General features: G+C 47.3%; 1 protein-coding gene across 6 annotated transcripts in view; it reads right to left on the reverse strand.

Moving 5' to 3' along the window:
- Window positions 1–20,201, reverse strand: part of LOC122562959 (F-actin-monooxygenase MICAL3-like) — a 587,087-nt gene that overhangs the window by 202,207 nt on the left and 364,679 nt on the right. For all 6 annotated transcript variants that reach the window (XM_087997541.1, XM_087997540.1, XM_087997538.1 and 3 more), the window contains 2 exons: window positions 19,715–19,799; window positions 13,378–13,570 (listed from right to left, as the gene is read on the reverse strand). In XM_087997541.1, the coding sequence (XP_087853667.1) occupies window positions 13,378–13,570; window positions 19,715–19,799 (278 nt within the window). The remainder of the gene's footprint in view (window positions 1–13,377; window positions 13,571–19,714; window positions 19,800–20,201) is intronic.

Consider the following 20,201-nt stretch of genomic DNA (forward strand, 5'->3'; position numbering starts at 1 on the left):
AACACATTTTCAGCTCAGTTTCTGCCCAGACATGATGCCATCCTAAACAAATCCCCCCTGCCCACACATGGTCCGTATCTCACTACTCCCTGCCTTTCCATGTGTCTATATGAATGTCTCTTGAACTTTGCTATTGTAAGTGTTGCTACCCTTGGCAGTGCGTTCCAGTCATCTACCAATCTCTGTGTAAAAAACTTTCCTCTCACATCTCCATTAGATTTTCACTCTCTCCCAATGCCCTCTAGTATTTGACATTTCCCCCTGTAGTATTTGACATTTCCACCCTGGAAAGAGACTCCATTCTATCCATGCCTCTCATAATATACTTTTATTAGGTCACCCCTCAGCCTCCAATGCTCTAGCAAAAACAATCCAAGTGGGTCCAACCTCTCCTTGTAGCTAATACACTCCAATCTAGGTGACATCCTAGTCTTTTGCACCCGCTGAAAAGCCTCCACATCCTTCCTGTGTGTGGGCCAGATGTCCAAATGTGGCCTAACTAATGTCTTATACAGGTGCAACATAACTTTCCAATTTTTGCATTCAATGTCCCAACCAATGAAGCATGCCATATCCACTTGTTGCTGTGGTTCTGTTCGCTGAGCTGGAAGTTTTTGTTGCAACCGTTTCGTCCCCTGTCTAGGTGACATCCTCAGTGCTTGGGAGCCTCCTGTGAATCGCTTCTGTGGTGTTTCCTCCGGCATTTATAGTGGCCTTTCCCTGCTGCTTCCGGTTGTCAGTTTCAGCTGTCTGCTGTAGTGGCCGGTATATTGGGTCCAGGTCGATGTGTTTGTTGATGGAGTTTGTGGATGAGTGCCAAGCTTCTAGGAATTCCCTGGCTGTTCTCTGTTTCGCTTGCCTATGATAGTAGTGTTGTCCCAGTTAAATTCATGTTGTTTGTCGTCTGTGTGTGTGGCTACAAGGGATAGCTGGTCGTGTCGTTTCGTGGCTAGTTGGTGTTCATGTATGCGGATCGTTAGCTGCCTTCCTGTTTGTCCTATATAGTGTTTTGTGCAGTCCTTGCATGGGATTTTGTACACTACGTTAGTTTTGCTCATGCTGGGTATCGGGTCCTTCGTTCTGGTGAGTTGTTGTCTGAGTGTGGCTGTTGGTTTGTGTGCTGTTATAAGTCCTAGTGGTCGCAGTAGTCTGGCTGTCATGGCAAGAAAAAATGGCCAAACTAACACACAACAAAGAGGACACCACAACACACGCCTGGGTTAAAAACCTCTCCCACAGACAGCTCACAGACATGGAAAGAACAATACTGGCCAAGGGACTCAACTACAACCACAGGGACGCCAAGACAGCAGACTTCCTAGCAGCACTAGAATGCACACTCAGGAACAATGGACTAACAGAAGAGACACAACAAACAGTGAGACAAAGTATCATAGCCCTGATAACAAGGAAAAGACAAACACATAACCTCAACACCAAGGAGAGGGAAGCACTAAAATCACTAAGAAACGATAAGAACATTATCATACTACCAGCAGACAAAGGCAGAATGACGGTCATCCTGGACAAAGCAGAGTACATCCAAAAAGCACAACAACTACTTGCAGATACCAACACCTACCAAAAGAGGGAGTTTGACCCCACCCCACAGCTCACCAATAGGATAAACAACACACTGAGGAACCTACAAAAAAACGGACAGATAACCAGAGCTGACCGACAAAGAATGAAACCGGAAAGCAACAACACCCCCAGATTCTATGGACTACCTAAAGTGCACAAACCAGACATCCCACTCAGACCCATAGTATCACTACCAGGGACACCATCACACAAACTGGCTAAAGAACTATAGCAGAAACTGAAACACCTGATCAGTGGATCGAGACACTCTATACAATCAACACAGGAATTCTTGGACATCATCAGAAATATACACATAGACAAGGAAGAAACCATGGTCTCATTTGACGTAACGGCACTGTTCACCTCTATCGACAAAGCCCTAACCAGAGAAACAATAGCCAACCTGCTGAACAGACATAACAGACAACAGGATGTTGAACCCATCAACAAAGACGGCATACTTAAACTACTGGACTTGTGCCTCACAACACACTTCACATTCAACAACCAGATATACGAACAAATCAACGGAACACCCATGGGCTCACCCATCTCAGGACTCATAGAGGAAGCAGTAATGCAAAGGTTAGAACAAACAGTCTTACCACAAATTCAACCCAAACTCTGGGTCAGATACGTTGATGACACCTTTGTAATCATTAAAAACACGTACATAGAGAAAACACACCGGATCATCAACTCCACACTCACAGGAATCCGATTCACTAGAGAGGAAGAAAAGGACAACCAACTCCCATTCCTAGACGTGATGGTACAGAGAACACCAAACGGAGAATTCACCACTAAGGTACACAGGAAAGCCACACACACAGACCAAGTCCTGAACTATGAAAGCAACCACCCCAACACACACAAAAGAAGTTGCATCAAGACACTGTTCAAAAGGGCCACAACACACTGCAGTACACCAGAACTGCAAAAAGAGGAAGAGGAACACCTAATACAAGGTATTCGCAAAAAACGGATATCCTCGCAATTTCATCAACAGATGCCTAAGGGAGAGACAACAGAACGAGGACATGCCGCAACCCAAAGGACTAGCCACCCTACCATACGTCAAGAACATTTCTGAAATGACAGCCAGACTACTGCGACCACTAGGACTTATAACAGCACACAAACCAACAGCCACACTCAGACAACAACTCACCAGAACGAAGGACCCGATACCCAGCATGAGCAAAACTAATGTAGTGTACAAAATCCCATGCAAGGACTGCACAAAACACTATATAGGACAAACAGGAAGACAGCTAACGATCCGCATCCACGAACATCAACTAGCCACGAAACGACACGACCAGCTATCCCTAGTAGCCACACACGCAGACGACAAGCAACATGAATTTAACTGGGACAACACTACCATTATAGGGCAAGCAAAACAGAGAACAGCCAGGGAATTCCTAGAAGCATGGCACTCATCCACAAACTCCATCAACAAACACATCGACCTGGACCCAATATACCGGCCACTACAGCGGACAGCTGAAACTGACAACCGGAAGCGGCAGGGACAGGCCACTATAAATGCCGGAGGAAACATCACAGAAGCGATTCACAGGAGGCTCCCAAGCACTGATGATGTCGCCTAGCCAGGGGACGAAACATTTGCAACAAAAACTTCCAGCTCGGCGAACAGAACCACAGCAACGAGCACCCGAGCTACAAATCTTCTCACAAACTTTGAATATCCACTTGTGTTGTTACTTTCAGGGAGCTATGGATTTGGACTCCAAAATTCCTCTGTATACCAATGCCTCAAAGGATCCTACCATTTACTGTATACTTTCCTCTTGCATTCGACGTACAAAATGCATCACACCACATTTGTCCGAATTAGACTCCATTTACTATTTTTCTGCCCAACTTTCCAACTGATTGATATCCTGATGTGTATTTTGATATCTTTCTTCACTCCCATGGCTCCACAAATCTTTGTGCATTTTCAAGCAAATAATTTATAGATTAGATTTAGATTACATTACATTAGATTACATTACAGTGTGGATACAGGCCCGTTGGCCCAACAAGTCCACACCGACCCGCCGAAGCGCAACCCACCCATTCCCCTACATTTTACCCCTATACCTAACACTGCGGGCAATTTAGCATGGCCAATTCACCTGACCTGCACATCTTTGGACTGTGGGAGTAAACCGGAGCACCCGGAGGAAACCCATACAGACACGGGGAGAATGTGCAAACTCCACACAGTCAGTCGCCTGAGGCAGGAATTGAACCCAGGTCTCTGGCGCTGTGAGGCAGGAGTGCTAACCACTGTGCCACCGTGCCGCCCAACACACATATGTTTATATATATAGTTTCCAGAACTGATTCTTAACGAATCCCACTGGTTACAGACCTCTGGCCAGAAAACACACTACCCTCTATCTTCCACAGCCAAGCCAACTTACCAAACTCAGCATGGAATCAATTTGACTTAATCTCCTGGACCAGCCCTCTGTGAGGGACCTTGTCAAGTGCTTCAATAAAGTCCACGTAGGCAATATCCACTGCCATGTTAGTCACTTCCTCAAAATAACTCAATCAAATTTATTAGGTAAGACCTACACTGTAAAGCCATGCTGACCAACCTTAATAAATCCATTTTCTTTCCCAAATGCAAGTAAATTCTGCCCTTAAGAAGGGTCTTCAGACATTTCTGAAACACTGATGTCAGGTTCACTAGAGGAAAGGAGGTGATTTTTGAGAAGTAATTCAACGAAGCAGATGCAGACAGGAAAGATGGCACGACAGAAGCTGCAGTTTCTCTCGTGAAATGCCATTTCGTAAAAGTACTGGGAAATCTGAAAGAGTTCCAAATACCGGACCTGTCTACCTGGCAACATCTGAAGTAAGAGGTCAATGACCAATTCTCAATAATTCAAATCCAAGTTAATTGGAATCAGAACTGAATACCTATTATCAAGCAATTGTTGCCAGCCATTTAGCTTTTGAGAGTGTGGTGCTGGAAAAGCACAGCAGGTCAGACAGCATCCGAGGAGCAGGCCAGTCAAGGTTTCGCCCTTCATCATTTGCCCGAAACATTGACTGCCTGACCTGTTGTGTTTTTCCAGCACCACACTCCAGCATTTGCAGTCCTCACTTTTGTCTAGCTATTTGGTTTTGTTGACAGGAAATCCAATATTCTTTATTTCCAGGCTTTTAACTCACAGGGTGCGTTTTTCCCTCCATTTTGCTTTTTTTTTTGGAAAAAGCAATCTCGATAGAGACTTGTCTTTATGTGTTGTTTGAGTCTGCCTGGGTGTTGAGGATTAAGGGGATATAGCTTTAATTCCAAATCATAGTTTGGATGTTAACCAGTCATTGCCACTTGCTTTAAGAATATGTTTTGTTTATAATAAAGAGGTTAACTTGAGTTTATTAAAGAAGCCTAATGGATTTTATTTTACCCTGGAAAGTAGTATAAAAGTGAAGCAATTGGCCATTTTGATAACTGAATCATTATCTACACTTATATTGCATCTGGTGAAGTAATGCGGCTCCATTATCAGCAAATTCCTCCTGTCACAGTCATAAAAACAGGGTGTTAAATCCACAGGGCAGGTTAAGGTGTTGGGAGATGCAGAAGTCCAAAGTAAAAACCAAAGCAACAGAGCAATAGCGATGTGAGGAAAGACGTGCAATGTGGGGCAGGAAGGGTCAAGAATTTAATACTAATTGTATAACACTGAATAAGGTCATTACAGGTTAAAAAAGTTTAAAAAAAAGGCAGAGTGAAAGGCTCTTTATGTGAAAGCATTCAGAATAAAATAGATGGACTCGTAGTACAAATAGAGATAAACTACCAATACAACATAGTTACAAGGTGACCAAGGTTAGAAAATAAATACACCGGGTTATACCAATATTTTGGAAAGAGACAAAATAAACTGCAGATGCTGGAATCCAAGATAGACAGGCAGGAGGCTGGGAGAACACAGCAAGGCAGGCAGCATCTGGAGGGACAGGCAGGAGGCTGGGAGAACACAGCAAGCCAGGCAGCGTCAGGAGGGCCAGGCAGGAGGCTGGGAGAACACAGCAAGCCAGGCAGCATCAGGAGGGCCAGGCAGGAGGCTGGGAGAACACAGCAAGCCAGGCAGCGTCAGGAGGGACAGGCAGGAGGCTGGGAGAACACAGCAAGCCAGGCAGCGTCAGGAGGGACAGGCAGGAGGGTGGGAGAACACAGCAAGGCAGGCAGCGTCAGGAGGGACAGGCAGGAGGCTGGGAGAACACAGCAAGGCAGGCAGCGTCAGGAGGGACAGGCAGGAGGCTGGGAGAACACTGCAAGCCAGGCAGCGTCAGGAGGGCCAGGCAGGAGGCTGGGAGAACACAGCAAGCCAGGCAGCGTCAGGAGGTGGAGGAGTCAATGCTTTGTACGTAAGCCTTCTTCAGGAGGGGGGTGGGTGGGTGTAAGGGGAGCTGCAGATAAAGGGGGAGTGGGGGAGGGTTTTTGGTGGAGAGAAGGCTGAGTGGTGAGGTACTGGCAGACGAACACAGGTAGACGGAACACCCTGGTTGGTGGATGGGAGGAATGAATCCAGTTGGGAGCTGGAAGGAAGGGTCAGTCAGAGGAATGGAAGGGAGGGGGAGAGGCTGGGAAGGGAGTCGGGGAAGGGAAGGGAGATTATTTGAAATTGGAGAACTCAATGTTGAGTCCTCCAGGCTGTAGGCTGCCCAGGCGGAAGATGAGGTGTTGTTCCTCCAATTTGTGGTCTGATTCACTGTATCAATGGAGGAAGCTGAGGATGGTCATGTCAGAGAGGGAGTGGGAAGGGGAATTAAAATGGGTGATGACTGGGAGGTACGGTCAGCCCCTGTGGGCCCAGCTGAGATGCTCGACAAAATGTACCCTGAGTTTACGTTTGGTCTCCCCGATGCAGAGAGAGGGGGAAGGGTCTCCCCGATGCAGAGAAGGGGGGGGGGGGGGGGAGGGGTTGGAGTTGTTTTATTGGAGTGGTGTAAACCAAGGAAGGGGGATGGGAAGGTTCCTTGTGGAAGGCGGGGGGGGGGGGATGGAGAGGGGAAGATGTTCTTAGTGGTGGGGTCTAGTTGGAGTTGGCAGACGTGTTTAAGGATGATACATTTGATGTGAAGACTGACAGGGCAGTATGTGAAGACAAGAGAGATCCTGTCTTTGTTGCGTTTGGAGGGAGGAGGTTTAGAGCAGTGGAACAAGGAATGGAGGTGGTGCGGTGGAGGGCTGTCTGGATGGCAGAGGGGGGAAGCACTTTGTTCGAAATAGGTGGACATCTGGGATGCTTGTGAGTCCGAGCAGATGCGATGGAGGTGGAGGACTGGGAAAACAGGTTTGAGTTCTAGCAGGATACTGGGTGAGAGGAGGTGTGTTCCAGAGAGTTATGGGAGTCTGTGGGTTTGTAGTAAAAGTCCGTCTGTAGTCTGTCGCCAGAGATGGAAATGGAGAGGTCAAGAAAGAGGGATGGAGATGTCCAAGAAAGACCAAGTGAATCTGAGGGCGGGATGGAAGTTGTGGGCGAAGTCGATGAACTACTCCAGTTCAGCCTGAGTGCAGGATGCTGCGCCAGTGCAGCCATCAATGTAATGGCGGAAGAGTTGGGGCAGAGTGCCTGTGTAGGTACTGAGGAGGGACTGTTCGACAGAGCAGACAAAGTGGCTGGGGCCTATCAGAGTGCCCATGGCCACCCCCTGGATTTAGAGGAAATGGGAGGAGTTAATGGAAAAGTTATTAAGGGTGAGGACTAATTTGGCAAGGTGGAGGAGGATATTGGTGGAGGAGGACTGAATGGGTCTGTTGGAGAGGAAGATGTTGAGAGCCTGAGCGCCATCTTTGTGGGGTATGGATGCGTAGAAGGACTGCATGTCCATAGTGAAGATAAAGCACTGGGGTCAGAGAACTGGAAGTTACTTAAGAGGTGGAGGGCATGGTTAGTGTCGCGAATGTAGGTGGGAAGTGCCTGGACCAACAGGGAGAGGATGGAGTTGAGGTATGAGGAAATAAATTCGGTGGGACAGGAGCATGCAGAGATGATGGGTTGGCCGAGCTAACTGGGCTTGTGGATCTTCAGGAGCAAGTAAAACTGGACGGTGTGGGGCTGGGGGACTATGAGGTTGGTGGCACACAAAATGACAAAGCAGGAAGGGTAATTGCCCTGATAGTCAAGAATGGTGGAAAGACATTAGCAAGGAAGAATCTGACCTGGGGAGAGCATTCATTTCTGGAAATAAGGAATAGCAAGGGGTCAGTAATGAAATTGAGAGAAACGTGTAAAGTCCCCTAACAGTAGGTATACTGTTGAACAGAGAATTTAGCAAGAAATTATTGGAGCTTATAAGAAAGGCAATGTAATAATTATGGAGTATTTAAATCTTCCTATACACTGAGACAATTAAAATGGCAGATGTGGTCTGCCTGACAAAAGGTTAATACGCATGAGGGTACAAGGTACCATGGGTAATATATTAGATGGAGAGAGGATTGGTTAACAGACCGAAAGCAGAACATAAATGGTGCTTTTCAAGTTTACAGGTAGTAACTAATGGAGCACAGGGATCAATTTTGGTGCCTTAACTATTTGCAATCTATAACCAGTTTAGATTTGATGGAGAGATCAGGAGTAGTGTCTCTATGTTTACTGACCACACACAACAGTGTAAGGAAGATGCAAAGAGATGCAAAAAAATTTTGGGTCGGATGAGGGGGTAAAATGGGGGTAGATGGATGAGAAACTGGGCAAATGCTAAGTTTACATGTAGGAATAAAAATACAGAATATTCTTCAAAAAGTGTGAACCTTGTAAACGTTGATACGCAGATACAGAAAACAATTAGGAAAGTGTTAACTTTTATTGCGAGGGGATTGGAGGACAGAAATGAAGAAGCCTTGTTGCAATCGACAGGATGTTGGTGAAACCACACCTGGAATATTGCAGCTCTCGTCTCCACATTTCAAGAAGAGGATCCTTGCATTAGAGGTGATACAGTAAAGGTTCACTACATTGGTCCCTGCAATGACAGGCCTCTCCTATGATGAGAGGCTGAGTCCATAAACCTGTAACAAGTAGGAGTCGATGAGTCTGCTCTGCCATTCAATGAGATCATGACTAATCTGATAATCCTTAACTTTAATTTTCTGCCTTTTGTCTATAACACTTGATTCCCTCACTGATTAAAATTCTGGTCATCTAGTTTTTGATTTTACTTGATGACCCAGCCTTGACAGCTGCCTGTGGTAAGAATTCCTCAAAATTCTCAGTGGAAATTCTTCCTTTTCTCCATTACAATAGGCTGACCGCTTACTCTGATATTATGTCCTTCTCTAGCTGGCCTTCAATGACAATATACTTTCTTCGTATCACAGTGTGGTCTGACGAGTGCCTTGTACTGTTTTAGGAAGACCTCCCTATTTTTATACCCCATTCCCTTTGGAATAAAGGCCAACATTACATTTGACTTCCCGATTTGCTTCTGAAATTGCGTATTAGCTTTTTATGATTTATGAGCTTCTGAACAAAAGCTTTCAGCAGACCTTTCCCACTTCAATAATATTCAGCACTTCTATTCTTCCTGCTATAGTGCACAATCTCATATTTTCTCACATTGCACTCCTTGTTTAATCTATTTCCTGCTCAGACTTTTTGTGTCATCCTTAGCACTTACCTTGCCATTTATTTTTATGTCTTCTGCAAACTAGGAGATTGTACATTCACTTTCCTGATCTGGGTCTTGAAAATATGTTGTTAATAATTTGTGGTCTCAGCACTGATCCCTGTGACTCTCAATAGTTATAGGTCACCATCCTGATGATTCCAATTCTCTATCAAGTAACCAATCCTCTATCAGTCCCAATACACTATCGCCAATGCCTTAGGCTCTACTATTGGGTTAATATTGAGCTGGAAATGTGTTGCTGGAAGAGCGCAGCAGGTCAGGCAGCATCCAGGGAACAGGAGAATCGACGTTTCGGGCATAAGCCTGAAGAAGGGCTTATGCCCGAAACGTCGATTCTCCTGTTCCCTGGATGCTGCCTGACCTGCTGCGCTCTTCCAGCAACACATTTTCAGCTCTGATCTCCAGCATCTGCAGACCTCACTTTCTCCTATTGGGTTAATATTGTCTTGGGTTTATGAGAAGTGAATTAATTAACATTCAAGACCTGGAAGGGGCTTGATGGGGTCGACACTAAGAGGTTATTCCCCTGTAGACTTTTCAGCAAGATCGTGGCAGAGTAGGACACACCACCCAGAGCTCCTCTGCTCTGCCTGTTTGTCTTCTATTTTTTTTCTTGCTTTTTAGCAGTTATTATGCAGCGCTAGGGGGAGGGAGTCCCGGATCAGGGCGAGGAGGAGGGAGTCCCGGATCAGGGCGAGGGGGAGGGAGTCCCGGATCAGGGCGAGGGGGAGGGAGTCCCGGATCAGGGCGAGGGGGAGGGAGTCCCGGAGCAGGGCGAGGGGGAGGGAGTCCCGGATCAGGGCGAGGGGGAGGGAGTCCCGGAGCAGGGCGAGGGGGAGGGAGTCCCGGAGCAGGGCGAGGGAGTCCCGGATCAGGGCGAGGGGAGGGAGTCCCGGATCAGGGCGAGGGGGAGGGAGTCCCGGATCAGGGCGAGGGAGTCCCAGATCAGGGCGAGGGGGAGGGAGTCCCGGAGCAGAGTGAAGGGGAGGGAGTCCCGGAGCAGAGCGAGGGGGAGGGAGTCCCGGAGCAGGGCGAGGGCGAGGGAGTCCCGGATCAGGGCGAGGGCGAGGGAGTCCCGGATCAGGGCGAGGGCGAGGGAGTCCCGGATCAGGGCGAGGGCGAGGGAGTCCCGGAGCAGGGCGAGGGGGAGGGAGTCCCGGAGCAGGGCGAGGGCGAGGGAGTCCCGGAGCAGGGCGAGGGCGAGGGAGTCCCGGAGCAGGGCGAGGGGGAGGGAGTCCCGGAGCAGGGCGAGGGGGAGGGAGTCCCGGATCAGGGCGAGGGGGAGGGAGTCCCGGAGCAGGGCGAGGGGGAGGGAGTCCCGGATCAGGGCGAGGGGGAGGGAGTCCCGGATCAGGGCGAGGGGGAGGGAGTCCCGGATCAGGGCGAGGGGGAGGGAGTCCCGGATCAGGGCGAGGGGGAGGGAGTCCCGGATCAGGGCGAGGGGGATGGAGTCCCGGAGCAGGGCGAGGGGGATGGAGTCCCGGATCAGGGCGAGGGGGAGGGAGTCCCGGATCAGGGCGAGGGGGAGGGAGTCCCGGAGCAGCGCTAGGAGGAGGGAGTCCCGGAGCAGGGCGAGGGGGAGGGAGTCCCGGAGCAGCGCTAGGAGGAGGGAGTCCCGGAGCAGGGCGAGGGGGAGGGAGTCCTGGAGCAGAGCGAGGGGGAGGGAGTCATAGAGTCATAGAGATGTATGGCATGGAAACAGACCCTTCAGTCCAACCCGTCCATGCCGACCAGATATCCCAATCCAACCTAGTCCCACCTGCCAGCACCCGGCCCATATCCCTCCAAACCCTTCCTATTCATATAGCCATCCAAATGCCTCTTAAATGTTGCAATTGTACCAGCCTCCACCACATCCTCTGGCAGCTCATTCCATATACGTACCACCCTCTGCGTGAAAAAGTTGAGCCTCAGGTCTCTTTTATATCTTTCTCCTCTCACCCTAAGCCTATGCTGTCTAGTTCTGGCAACCCCCCCCCACCTTTGTCTATTTATCCTATCCATGCTCCTCATGATTTTGTAAACCTCTGTAAGGTCACCCCTCAGCCTCCGATGCTCCAGGGAAAACAGCCCCAGCCTGTTCACCCTCTCCCTGTAGCTCAAATCCTCCAACCCTGGCAACATCCTTGTAAATCTTTTCTGAACCCTTCCAAGTTTCACAACATCTCTCCGATAGGAAGGAGACCAGAATTGCATGGAAGAGTCCCGGTGCAGTGCAACATACCTTGGTGCTGCTGAGTGCCAGTGCAGAGTGCACTGGTGGCTTGGAGCAGAGCAGAACAGTCGTTGGACTGGGGCCTAGTGCGGGCGATCTGACCACTTGCTGAGTTGCTGGTATTTGAAATTCTTTACCGGACAGTAATGTCAATCCTTTCACTATCTGATAACTATTTTACTTCCAACTTATTTTCTCAACACAGTAATTAATGCTACTACTTTTCCTTTTATTCCTCCTATGTATCCAAGATTTGTACCTTGGTGCTTGTACCTAAGATGGCATCATGAGGGGCAGCCATTGTAAACACTTTTCACTGTACTCCTGGGTTCAGTGGTTAGCATTGCTGCCTCACAGCACCAGGGACCAGAGTTCGATTCCAGTCTCGGGCGACTGTCTGTGTGGAGTTTGCATATTCTCCCCATGTCTGCGTGGGTTTCCTCCGGGTGCTCTGGTTTCCTCCCACAATCCAAAGATGTGCAGGTCAGGTGAACTGGCCATGTTAAATTGCTCGTAGCTTTCAGGTGCATTAGTCAGGGGTAAATGTAGTGTAATGGGGTAGGGGGAAATGGGTCTGGGTGGGTTAGTCTTCAGAGAGTCGGTGTGGACTAGTTGGGCCGAATGGCCTGTTGCCACACTGTGAGGATTCTATGATTCTACAATTCCTGAACTTCTGAACTGGAGTTCATGGGATAATAAAGGATATTCTATTCTATTCTGGATAGGAAAACTAAAACAAATTGACACGGGCTCAGGATCGGGACTAAAATGAGTGGAAATGTCTTCATTGAAATGGTTGTGAATCTTTGGATATGTGATTGCAGGCTCAACCAGAAATGGAGGAGTGATTAAAATCAGGAAGACTCAAGGTCAGAGAAATGGGATCACAGATATCTCAGAGATTGTGGAGTTGGAGGAAGTTAGGGAGATGGAGAAGGAATGGATCTGGGAGAGGTTAGAAAATGAGGAGATTATTACGTGAAGGCATTAATTGACTAGTAGCTGATTAAGTCAGTAAGGCTGAGAGCTCATAAACACACATCAGAAGTGTGGATAATGCTACCCCTTGCACCTACACACCCCCTCCCCCAGCAGCTTGCCCCAACACTGACCCTCTGCCTAATCCAACACTGCCCTCCCCTCTCACTCTCCTCCCCTGTCACCCACACTCCCCCTCCCGACACTCCTCTCCCACTCCCAAAGCACTCCCCAACCTGTGTCCTGTCACCCACAACCCCCCTCCCGCCTCAGCATCAACACTACCCCTCTCCTGACATGCTCCTCTCTCTCCCCTGACATGCTCCTCTCTCTCCCCTGACATGCTCCTCTCTCTCCCCTGACATGCTCCTCTCTCTCCCCTGACATGCTCCTCTCTCTGTCTTCCCGTGACAACCACACTTCTCTCTCTCTTGGAGCCTACACTTCCCTTGGCCCTGCATCCCCGACACCCGTTCTCTTATAAACACCTACCCTCTCCCTGACAACCCGATCCCATACTCTCACCAAATGATGCCAATCATCCCAATCTACCAATATTGATCCTCCACCCCAAACACACTCTCCACTCACCTCACACTCTCAGTCTCCCCTACACACTCTTTGCCCCTAACACCCTCACACATATGCTGCCTACCACCCACCCCCCCCCCACCACTTCTCTGTTTCCCTCATCCACACTGTTTACACCTGGCCTAACACGGCCTCTGTGCTTCCGACATGTAGTCGCTGTTCCACCCCACCAGACGTTGCTCCCATGGAGTCTCTGCGCTCCCACACTTGTCTCAAAACCCCACAATACACTTCCCTACCTCCCCCCCCACACACAATTTGCTCCCCCCCCAATACTCTTTCTGCCCCTGCCCCATACAAGTTGCCACCCCCCTCCCCCCACGCACACTGACCTGCTGTCTGGCTCCTGGCTGATTTGCTGAAATGCACTGCTCAGGTTGTGTTCTGCAAGTGTCTCCTCAGGTACCTCCTGGAGATCTTCCTCACGCTCCAGTGAAACCCGGATATTTTCCAACTCAATCCTCTCGGGAGTGCTTCGTATTCGCTTTGCCTGGCATGGCTCTGCCAGGGCATCAGTAAACGCCACTGGAACAAGAAGACAAACCTCTATACAGTGGGTCAGGTGAAGAGATGACAAAGATCACACACAGTTAAACATCTGGTGACATTAAAGGTGGCTGTCTTGGATTAACAGAATTAGGAAAGCAACAGGAGGAGGGAAGACAGAGGGTTCCAGCTGAATAAGAGAACACAGCAGCGACCAAAAATCTCATCTTGAATATAATCAATGATGGAGCTTCCACAACAATCTGATTGACCCCTGATTGTGAGTCTTTTGTTCAAAATTCCTCAGTATGGGGGAAATACCTTTCAGTATCAAACCCACCAATCCCCTTCAGAATCCAAGTTGCTTCATTGCGATCACCTCTTGAACTCCAATATCATCCCAGTTTATTCAGCCTCTTGTTAATTGTATAACAGCAATAAGCCTTCCCTATTCCTGCACTCTAATTCTCCATGCAATAAAGGCCAACATGACAGCTACCTTTTGAATTGCTTTGCTATACTTAAGTGCTAACTTAAAATCAGCCCATTTTTGCTCAGCCTTTGTTTGCTGTTCTTTAGCTGCTCCAATGCCCATGATTAGGCCCAACTCCATGAGCCATACCTGTATTTTAATCTTTTACTTAAATACAGGTATAGTGCTCCTATTGGACACCTTGCGATAGCGTTTTTGTAACTACAAAGGTAAGAAATTTGTAAGTAATGATTTCTTTTCCAGAACTGCATGTTGACTTTGATTGCATATTCTTACATTTGAGTTACAGGAAGCTGGTATGCAGGACCAGCAGGGAATAAGGAGGGCAAATGGAATTTGGCATTTATTGCTAAATGATTATCGTATCAAAGTAGGGAAGTGCTGTTGCAACAAAGGATTAGTGAGACCACCTCAGGTGGTATGCAGTTCTGGTCCCCTTACTTGTGGAAGGGGATAACCGCACCGGAGGCAGTTCAAAGAGGTTCCACAAGATTAATTCCAGAGATGAAAGGTTTATTTTATGAAGAGCGATTCAGCAATTTAGGTCTATGCTTTTTAGAGTTTAGAAGAATGAGAGGCAATCTAATTGGGCTACATAAGATCCTAAAGGGGATACGACAAAGTAGAAGCAGAGCAGTTGTGGGGCAAGGAGTCGTCACAGTTTTAGGATAGGTGGTGGCAGATTTAAAACAGAGATGGGGAGGAATTACTTCTCTCAAAGAGTTGTGAACCTGTGGAATACACTACCCAGAGTGTGGTGGATGCTGCGACACTGAATAAATTTAAGGAAGAGATTTTTAATTATTCACAGGTTGAAAGGTTATAGAGAGCAGGCAGGAAAATGTAGTTGAGGCCAAGATGAGATAGCCATGATCATATTAAATAGGGGACTAGGTTCCAGGGTCGTGGTTTCTCATGGAATTAAGCTTCTTCCAGAATTATTTCCATTTCCTGCACTTTCCCAATGGCCCACCTCAGGCTAACAGAGTTGTATGTCCCTGCTTGGGCATTCTGAATTGGAGAAGTTGCTTTGAAAGTACAACCCTTTCTTTTCCCCTTCTTACATTCCCTCCCAAACCCTTCCTGACACCCCTCCTCTCCCTCTCTGTAGTTTCCTTACTTTGCATTGTTCCTCGTCTTATCAAAACCCCTTTGGGTTATGGGATTACTCACTGTTTCCCCCGGTGGCATTTGAAGAGCTTGGAGTCTCTCACACAACCTTGTGAAAATTCTATTAAAGCCCAGCAGCCTGGACACTGAGAAACAGCTTTCACACACACACTGCTTACTGGCATAAGGTCAGGTTTCACATTCAGCTAAGCCTGACATACAAATGCTGAGCACTGTAGGACAGTGATCTGCCTGTCGGAGATCTTTCTTCTAAAGGCAGAAACGATGAAAGAAATCGTATGAAATAAGACAAGTAATCACGCAGCCATACCAACAGCTAAACCATCTCCCTGCAGCAAAAGAGCAAACACACACATCTCTTGTCCAGCAAGCAAATCAGAACATCCTGCATTAGTCTGATAACTTTCATTTTTTTTTGATCAATTTCTCTCTCTCTCTTCCCCTTTCTTTCTCCAAATATTCTCTCTATCCCTCTCTCTTCTAGGACACTCTCTCTGTCCCTTTTTTATGATTATTCTCTCTCTCCCTTTTCTCCAATCTCCAATTCTCTTGCACCATCACCCTTCCCTGATCATTCTTTCTCTCTCTCCCTCTAACCTGATCATTCTCTCCCTCCTTCACTCTTCTATTGTTCTTTATCTGTCCTTCTCTCTTCTCTAAATCACTCTCTGCCTTTTCTCTTAACGTACCCTTTTTGTCCTTTCAACAAAACCAGTTTGCAAACTTACAGTAAAATAATGCTTTTAACATTGCCAGTATTTACAGATCATTCTATAATTCTTCTTTAATTGCATAGTCATTGATCCATTACACTTTGGTGTATGCTGACCTGGCTGTTGCTTTCAAGACATTGTCATTTTTCTCAGTCTCTCTTCTTCTCTAAGCAAATGTGGTTGGCTTCCTCTCTGCTGCCTCCACTACGTGCTGATAGGAGTGAGCGTGATACATAAATCGCTGGTGTCAGCTTCCACACAGATTCATTCTGACCTGTTGTACACGTACTCAATGGATTGTGAATAGGGCATTAATTTGCTGCTATGTTACTGAATTTCAATCAGTCCCAATGTCAATTTAACCATCAGTCAGTGGATCACCACGCCGCTGTACTCATCAGTCACTATGTTACTGGATCACTACCAGTCATTGTGTTATTGGATCACTAATTAGTGACTAGATCATCACCAGTCACCAGCTCACTGGATAACTGTCACCATGCCACTTGATCACTAGTGACCAAATCACTGGATTGCTGGTCACTGTCTCAATGTCAGTTATCATGGATCAACAGTCACAATTTCACAAGATCACCATCAATCTCCATATCATTTGATCACCATGAAGTCACTGTGTTGTTGGGTCCCCGGTCATTGATGTGTCATTGAATTGTCTCCGTTTGTTGCATCATGGATTTCTATTGGTCAACATCTCACTGGATTCCTTTACTTACGTCTCTGTACGTCGCATTGCCGGTTGCATTGTCAGTAGATCACCAACAATCACCGTGTTGCTTAATTTCCAACAAATGCTATCTCTCAGGATACTCACCAATGTGTATGTGTGACTGGATCTGGAATGGTCACTGTGCCATTGGACCTCCACCAGCCACCACATTGCTGGATCCCCATTTGCCACCCTCTCATTGGATTGCAATTGGTTATATTTAACTGGATTAAATTTGGTGCCTGCAACACAACCGAATCCTCATCCATCCCTATGTCACTGCACCCCAATGGATGCCTAATTGATTGGATCGCCATCAGTTATTGTGATACTGAATCACTAATCAGCCATCAGTTACCAGGTTAGTTTATCCCAATTGTGCTACTAGATCCAAAATCTCTGCTCACTGGACCCTCCTTCATCACCATGACACTGGATCTTGATCTGAGTGCAATAACTCACTACTTTAACATTTGTGTCTATGGATTAACCTGAATTGAGCTGCCTCACCCTTGCAGCTCCATCCTCACTGGGATTAATTGTTGATTTGGATTCACATTGTGCTGGTGTGAAAACAGTCATGAATTAATTACTGTTGCAAATCTTCTAATCTGTGTCAGAATCCGGAGTTCAAGAAACGACAGGCCACTCAGTTGAACCTCTGGTGGGGAAGCTATTGAAAGCAATTCTGAGGGACAGAATTAATCTACATTTGGAGAAGCAGGGATTAATCAGCATAGTTTATTCACGAGGAGGTCATGTCTGACCAACTTGATTGAATTTTTCAAAGAGGTGACCAGGTGAGCAGATTAAGGCAATACTTTTGATATACTCTATTTGGACTTCAGCAAGGCATTTGATAAGGTCCCGTATGGGAGACTATAGCAAAGGTAAAAACCCATGGGATCTAAGGAAATCCAGCAAATTGGATCCACAATTTTTCTGAGTATCAGGAAGCAGAGAGTGATGGTTGAGGGGAGTGTTTTACCTGGAGGTTTGTGCTCAGTTGGGTTCCAAAGAGTTCATTGTTGGGATCCTTGGTGTTTGTGGTTGACATAAATGATTTACATTGAACATAGGAGGGTTGATCAGTAAATTTGCAGATGATATAAAAATTGATGGGCTGGTAAACAGTGAGGACAATAGTCTTAGATGACAACAGGATCTTGAAGAGTGGGTCAGATGGGCTGATCAATGGCAAATGGAATTCAATCTGTACACATGAGGTGATACAGTACAAACAAGGCAAGGGAATACATGATGCTGCTGAGAAACTGGAACTCACTACTTGTGAGGGTGGTCGAGGCAAAACCCTTATACATTTAAGATGTACTTCGATGTAATGCCAAGGCCACGAGCCAAGTGTTGGAAAATGGGATTAGGTTAGCTGGTTCACAGAATCCCTATAGTGCAAACAGGGGCCATTTGGCCCATCGAGTCAGCACTACCTCTCCAAAATGCGTCCAGCCCAGCCTCACCACATCTAGCCCACACCCCTTCCTTGTAATCGCGCATTTCCCATGACTAACCCACCGTGCCTGCACATCCCTGAACACTAACGGTAATTTAGCATGGCCAGTCTACCTAACCCTGCACATTGTTAGACCTTTGCACCCTGTGGAAACCCATACAGACGCAGGGAGAACATGCACATTCCACACAGCCCAAGGCTGGAGTCAAAATCAGTTGTTTTTGAGTGGTTAAGACTCAATGGGCTGAAAGGCCTTTTTCAGTACAGTAGACCTCGATGATTCTGAGACCCCTATGTTCAACCCAGATCAGTCAAAACATTATACACCCATGCTATTTTTTGGGCCATGCTTTCGATGAACAGTCCTGCAGATCTTACGGAGCTCAGAAATCTGAGACAAAAGAGCCCAGGAAACTCCCATGGAAGCCACATTCACGTTTTACAGCACCAGCTGTGATATCCAAGGAAGCAAACACCATTGAAACGGCCCACAGTGTCTTTGACAAGCTATTGGGAGAAAGTACGGTCAGTGGGTGCTGAAGGTGGGTAAGTGGTGAAGAGGCAGGCAGGTGGGTGAGTGAGACGGCTGAGTAACGAGATGGGTGAGGAGGTTGGGCGGTGAGGTGGCTGAGGGGGTCGGGTGATGAGGTATATGAGGGGATAGGGTGATGAGTTGGGTGAGAGGATAGGGTGATGAGGTAGGCGGGTGACGGGATTGGTGCCAGTTGATACTGGGCAGTGGTAGGTGTGAGGCTTTGGACAGTTGGTGGGCTAGAGGGAAGTGAGAGTCAGGGGTAAGTTGCTGTAGTAGCATGGGTCAGTGGGTAGTCAAATTGGACAGATTCAGGAGCTGACCGGTCTAACATTCCCTGGCTAATGATCTGTCAGTGAGTCAGCAACCTCAGATATCTCTGACAGCCCGGAATTTTATAAACATTTCTGGATGCCCAGTACTCACTCACTTGATGTTTCAACTTCCTTAACAATTCCCCAGAAATTGAGAGGGATCCCAATGTACATTTTGGGAAATGGGAAGGGGTGGAGTATACCCAATCTCTGACTATCCAGATACTGGAAGATCTGGACCAGTTAACCATCTGCTGGTGGAACCTTGCTGGAAGTTGGTGCTAGCTAAAATATCCAGGCACAGGCAAAGTGGCGGTAGCAGATTTATTTGTGCAGTTATCACAGTTGCAGAGCAGAGACAATGCTCAAAGTTGTTTTTGCGTTTATCAGGGAAGCATAATTTGGGTGAATTTGGGAAAAGATTGTGAATCAGGTGGAACTGCGAGGCAGGGGGGACTATGAGGGCTCAGTCCTGAGGGCGTTTATAGCAGCAATGAGGCAGAGAGAGACTGAAAACCAGAGGTTCATCCCCAGCAGCAAGCCTGTGTCTCAGTTACAGCACTGGGGATTCTAATCTTCTGGCCTGTGAATCTCCTCACAGACTCCCTCACACAACACCAGAGACAGTAGAGGACAGGGAGTGGGAGTATGAGGTTCTCCTGCTGATTCCCTTCTTAGCTTTCGGAATCTGTTGAGCTGCCTGCCTCGTAAATCCATCGGTTCATTTCAATGCACAGCCTAGCAATGCTGCCCTTCATTGGGCAAGGAATCCAATCGTTGTCAAGCAGAGCACAACATCTACCTGCAGCTTCGTCTGTGTAGTGCATCTTGGAGTCCGGCGCTTCAACCGGGTTCATGGTTGGCAGCGGGGGAGGAGAAACCTTCTCCTAGACAAAACAAAAAGCAAAAGGAAGAAAAGGTGAGAAAAGGGAGTATTCAACATGGACTATCAACTGGACCATACAGAAAAGACCAGTTGTACACAGCAACACAGGGGACAAACCAACTGTACATAGTAGTACAGGGGAGAGACAGACTGTAACAGCAGAACAGGAGACTGACTGTACATAGTAGTACAGGGGATAGACCAACAGTACGCAGCAATACAGGAGATAGACTAACTATACACAGCACCACTGGAGACAGACTGATTATACATAGCACCACAGGAGACAGACTGATTATACATAGCACCACAGGAGACAGACTGATTATACATAGCACCACAGGAGACAGACTGATTATACATAGCACCACAGGAGACAGACTGATTATACATAGCAGTATAG

Source organism: Chiloscyllium plagiosum, unplaced genomic scaffold, assembly GCF_037043375.1.
Source record: "Chiloscyllium plagiosum isolate Xiang-an unplaced genomic scaffold, Cpla_swu_hap1 HiC_scaffold_19, whole genome shotgun sequence".
In the NCBI taxonomy this organism is placed as follows: domain Eukaryota; kingdom Metazoa; phylum Chordata; class Chondrichthyes; order Orectolobiformes; family Hemiscylliidae; genus Chiloscyllium; species Chiloscyllium plagiosum.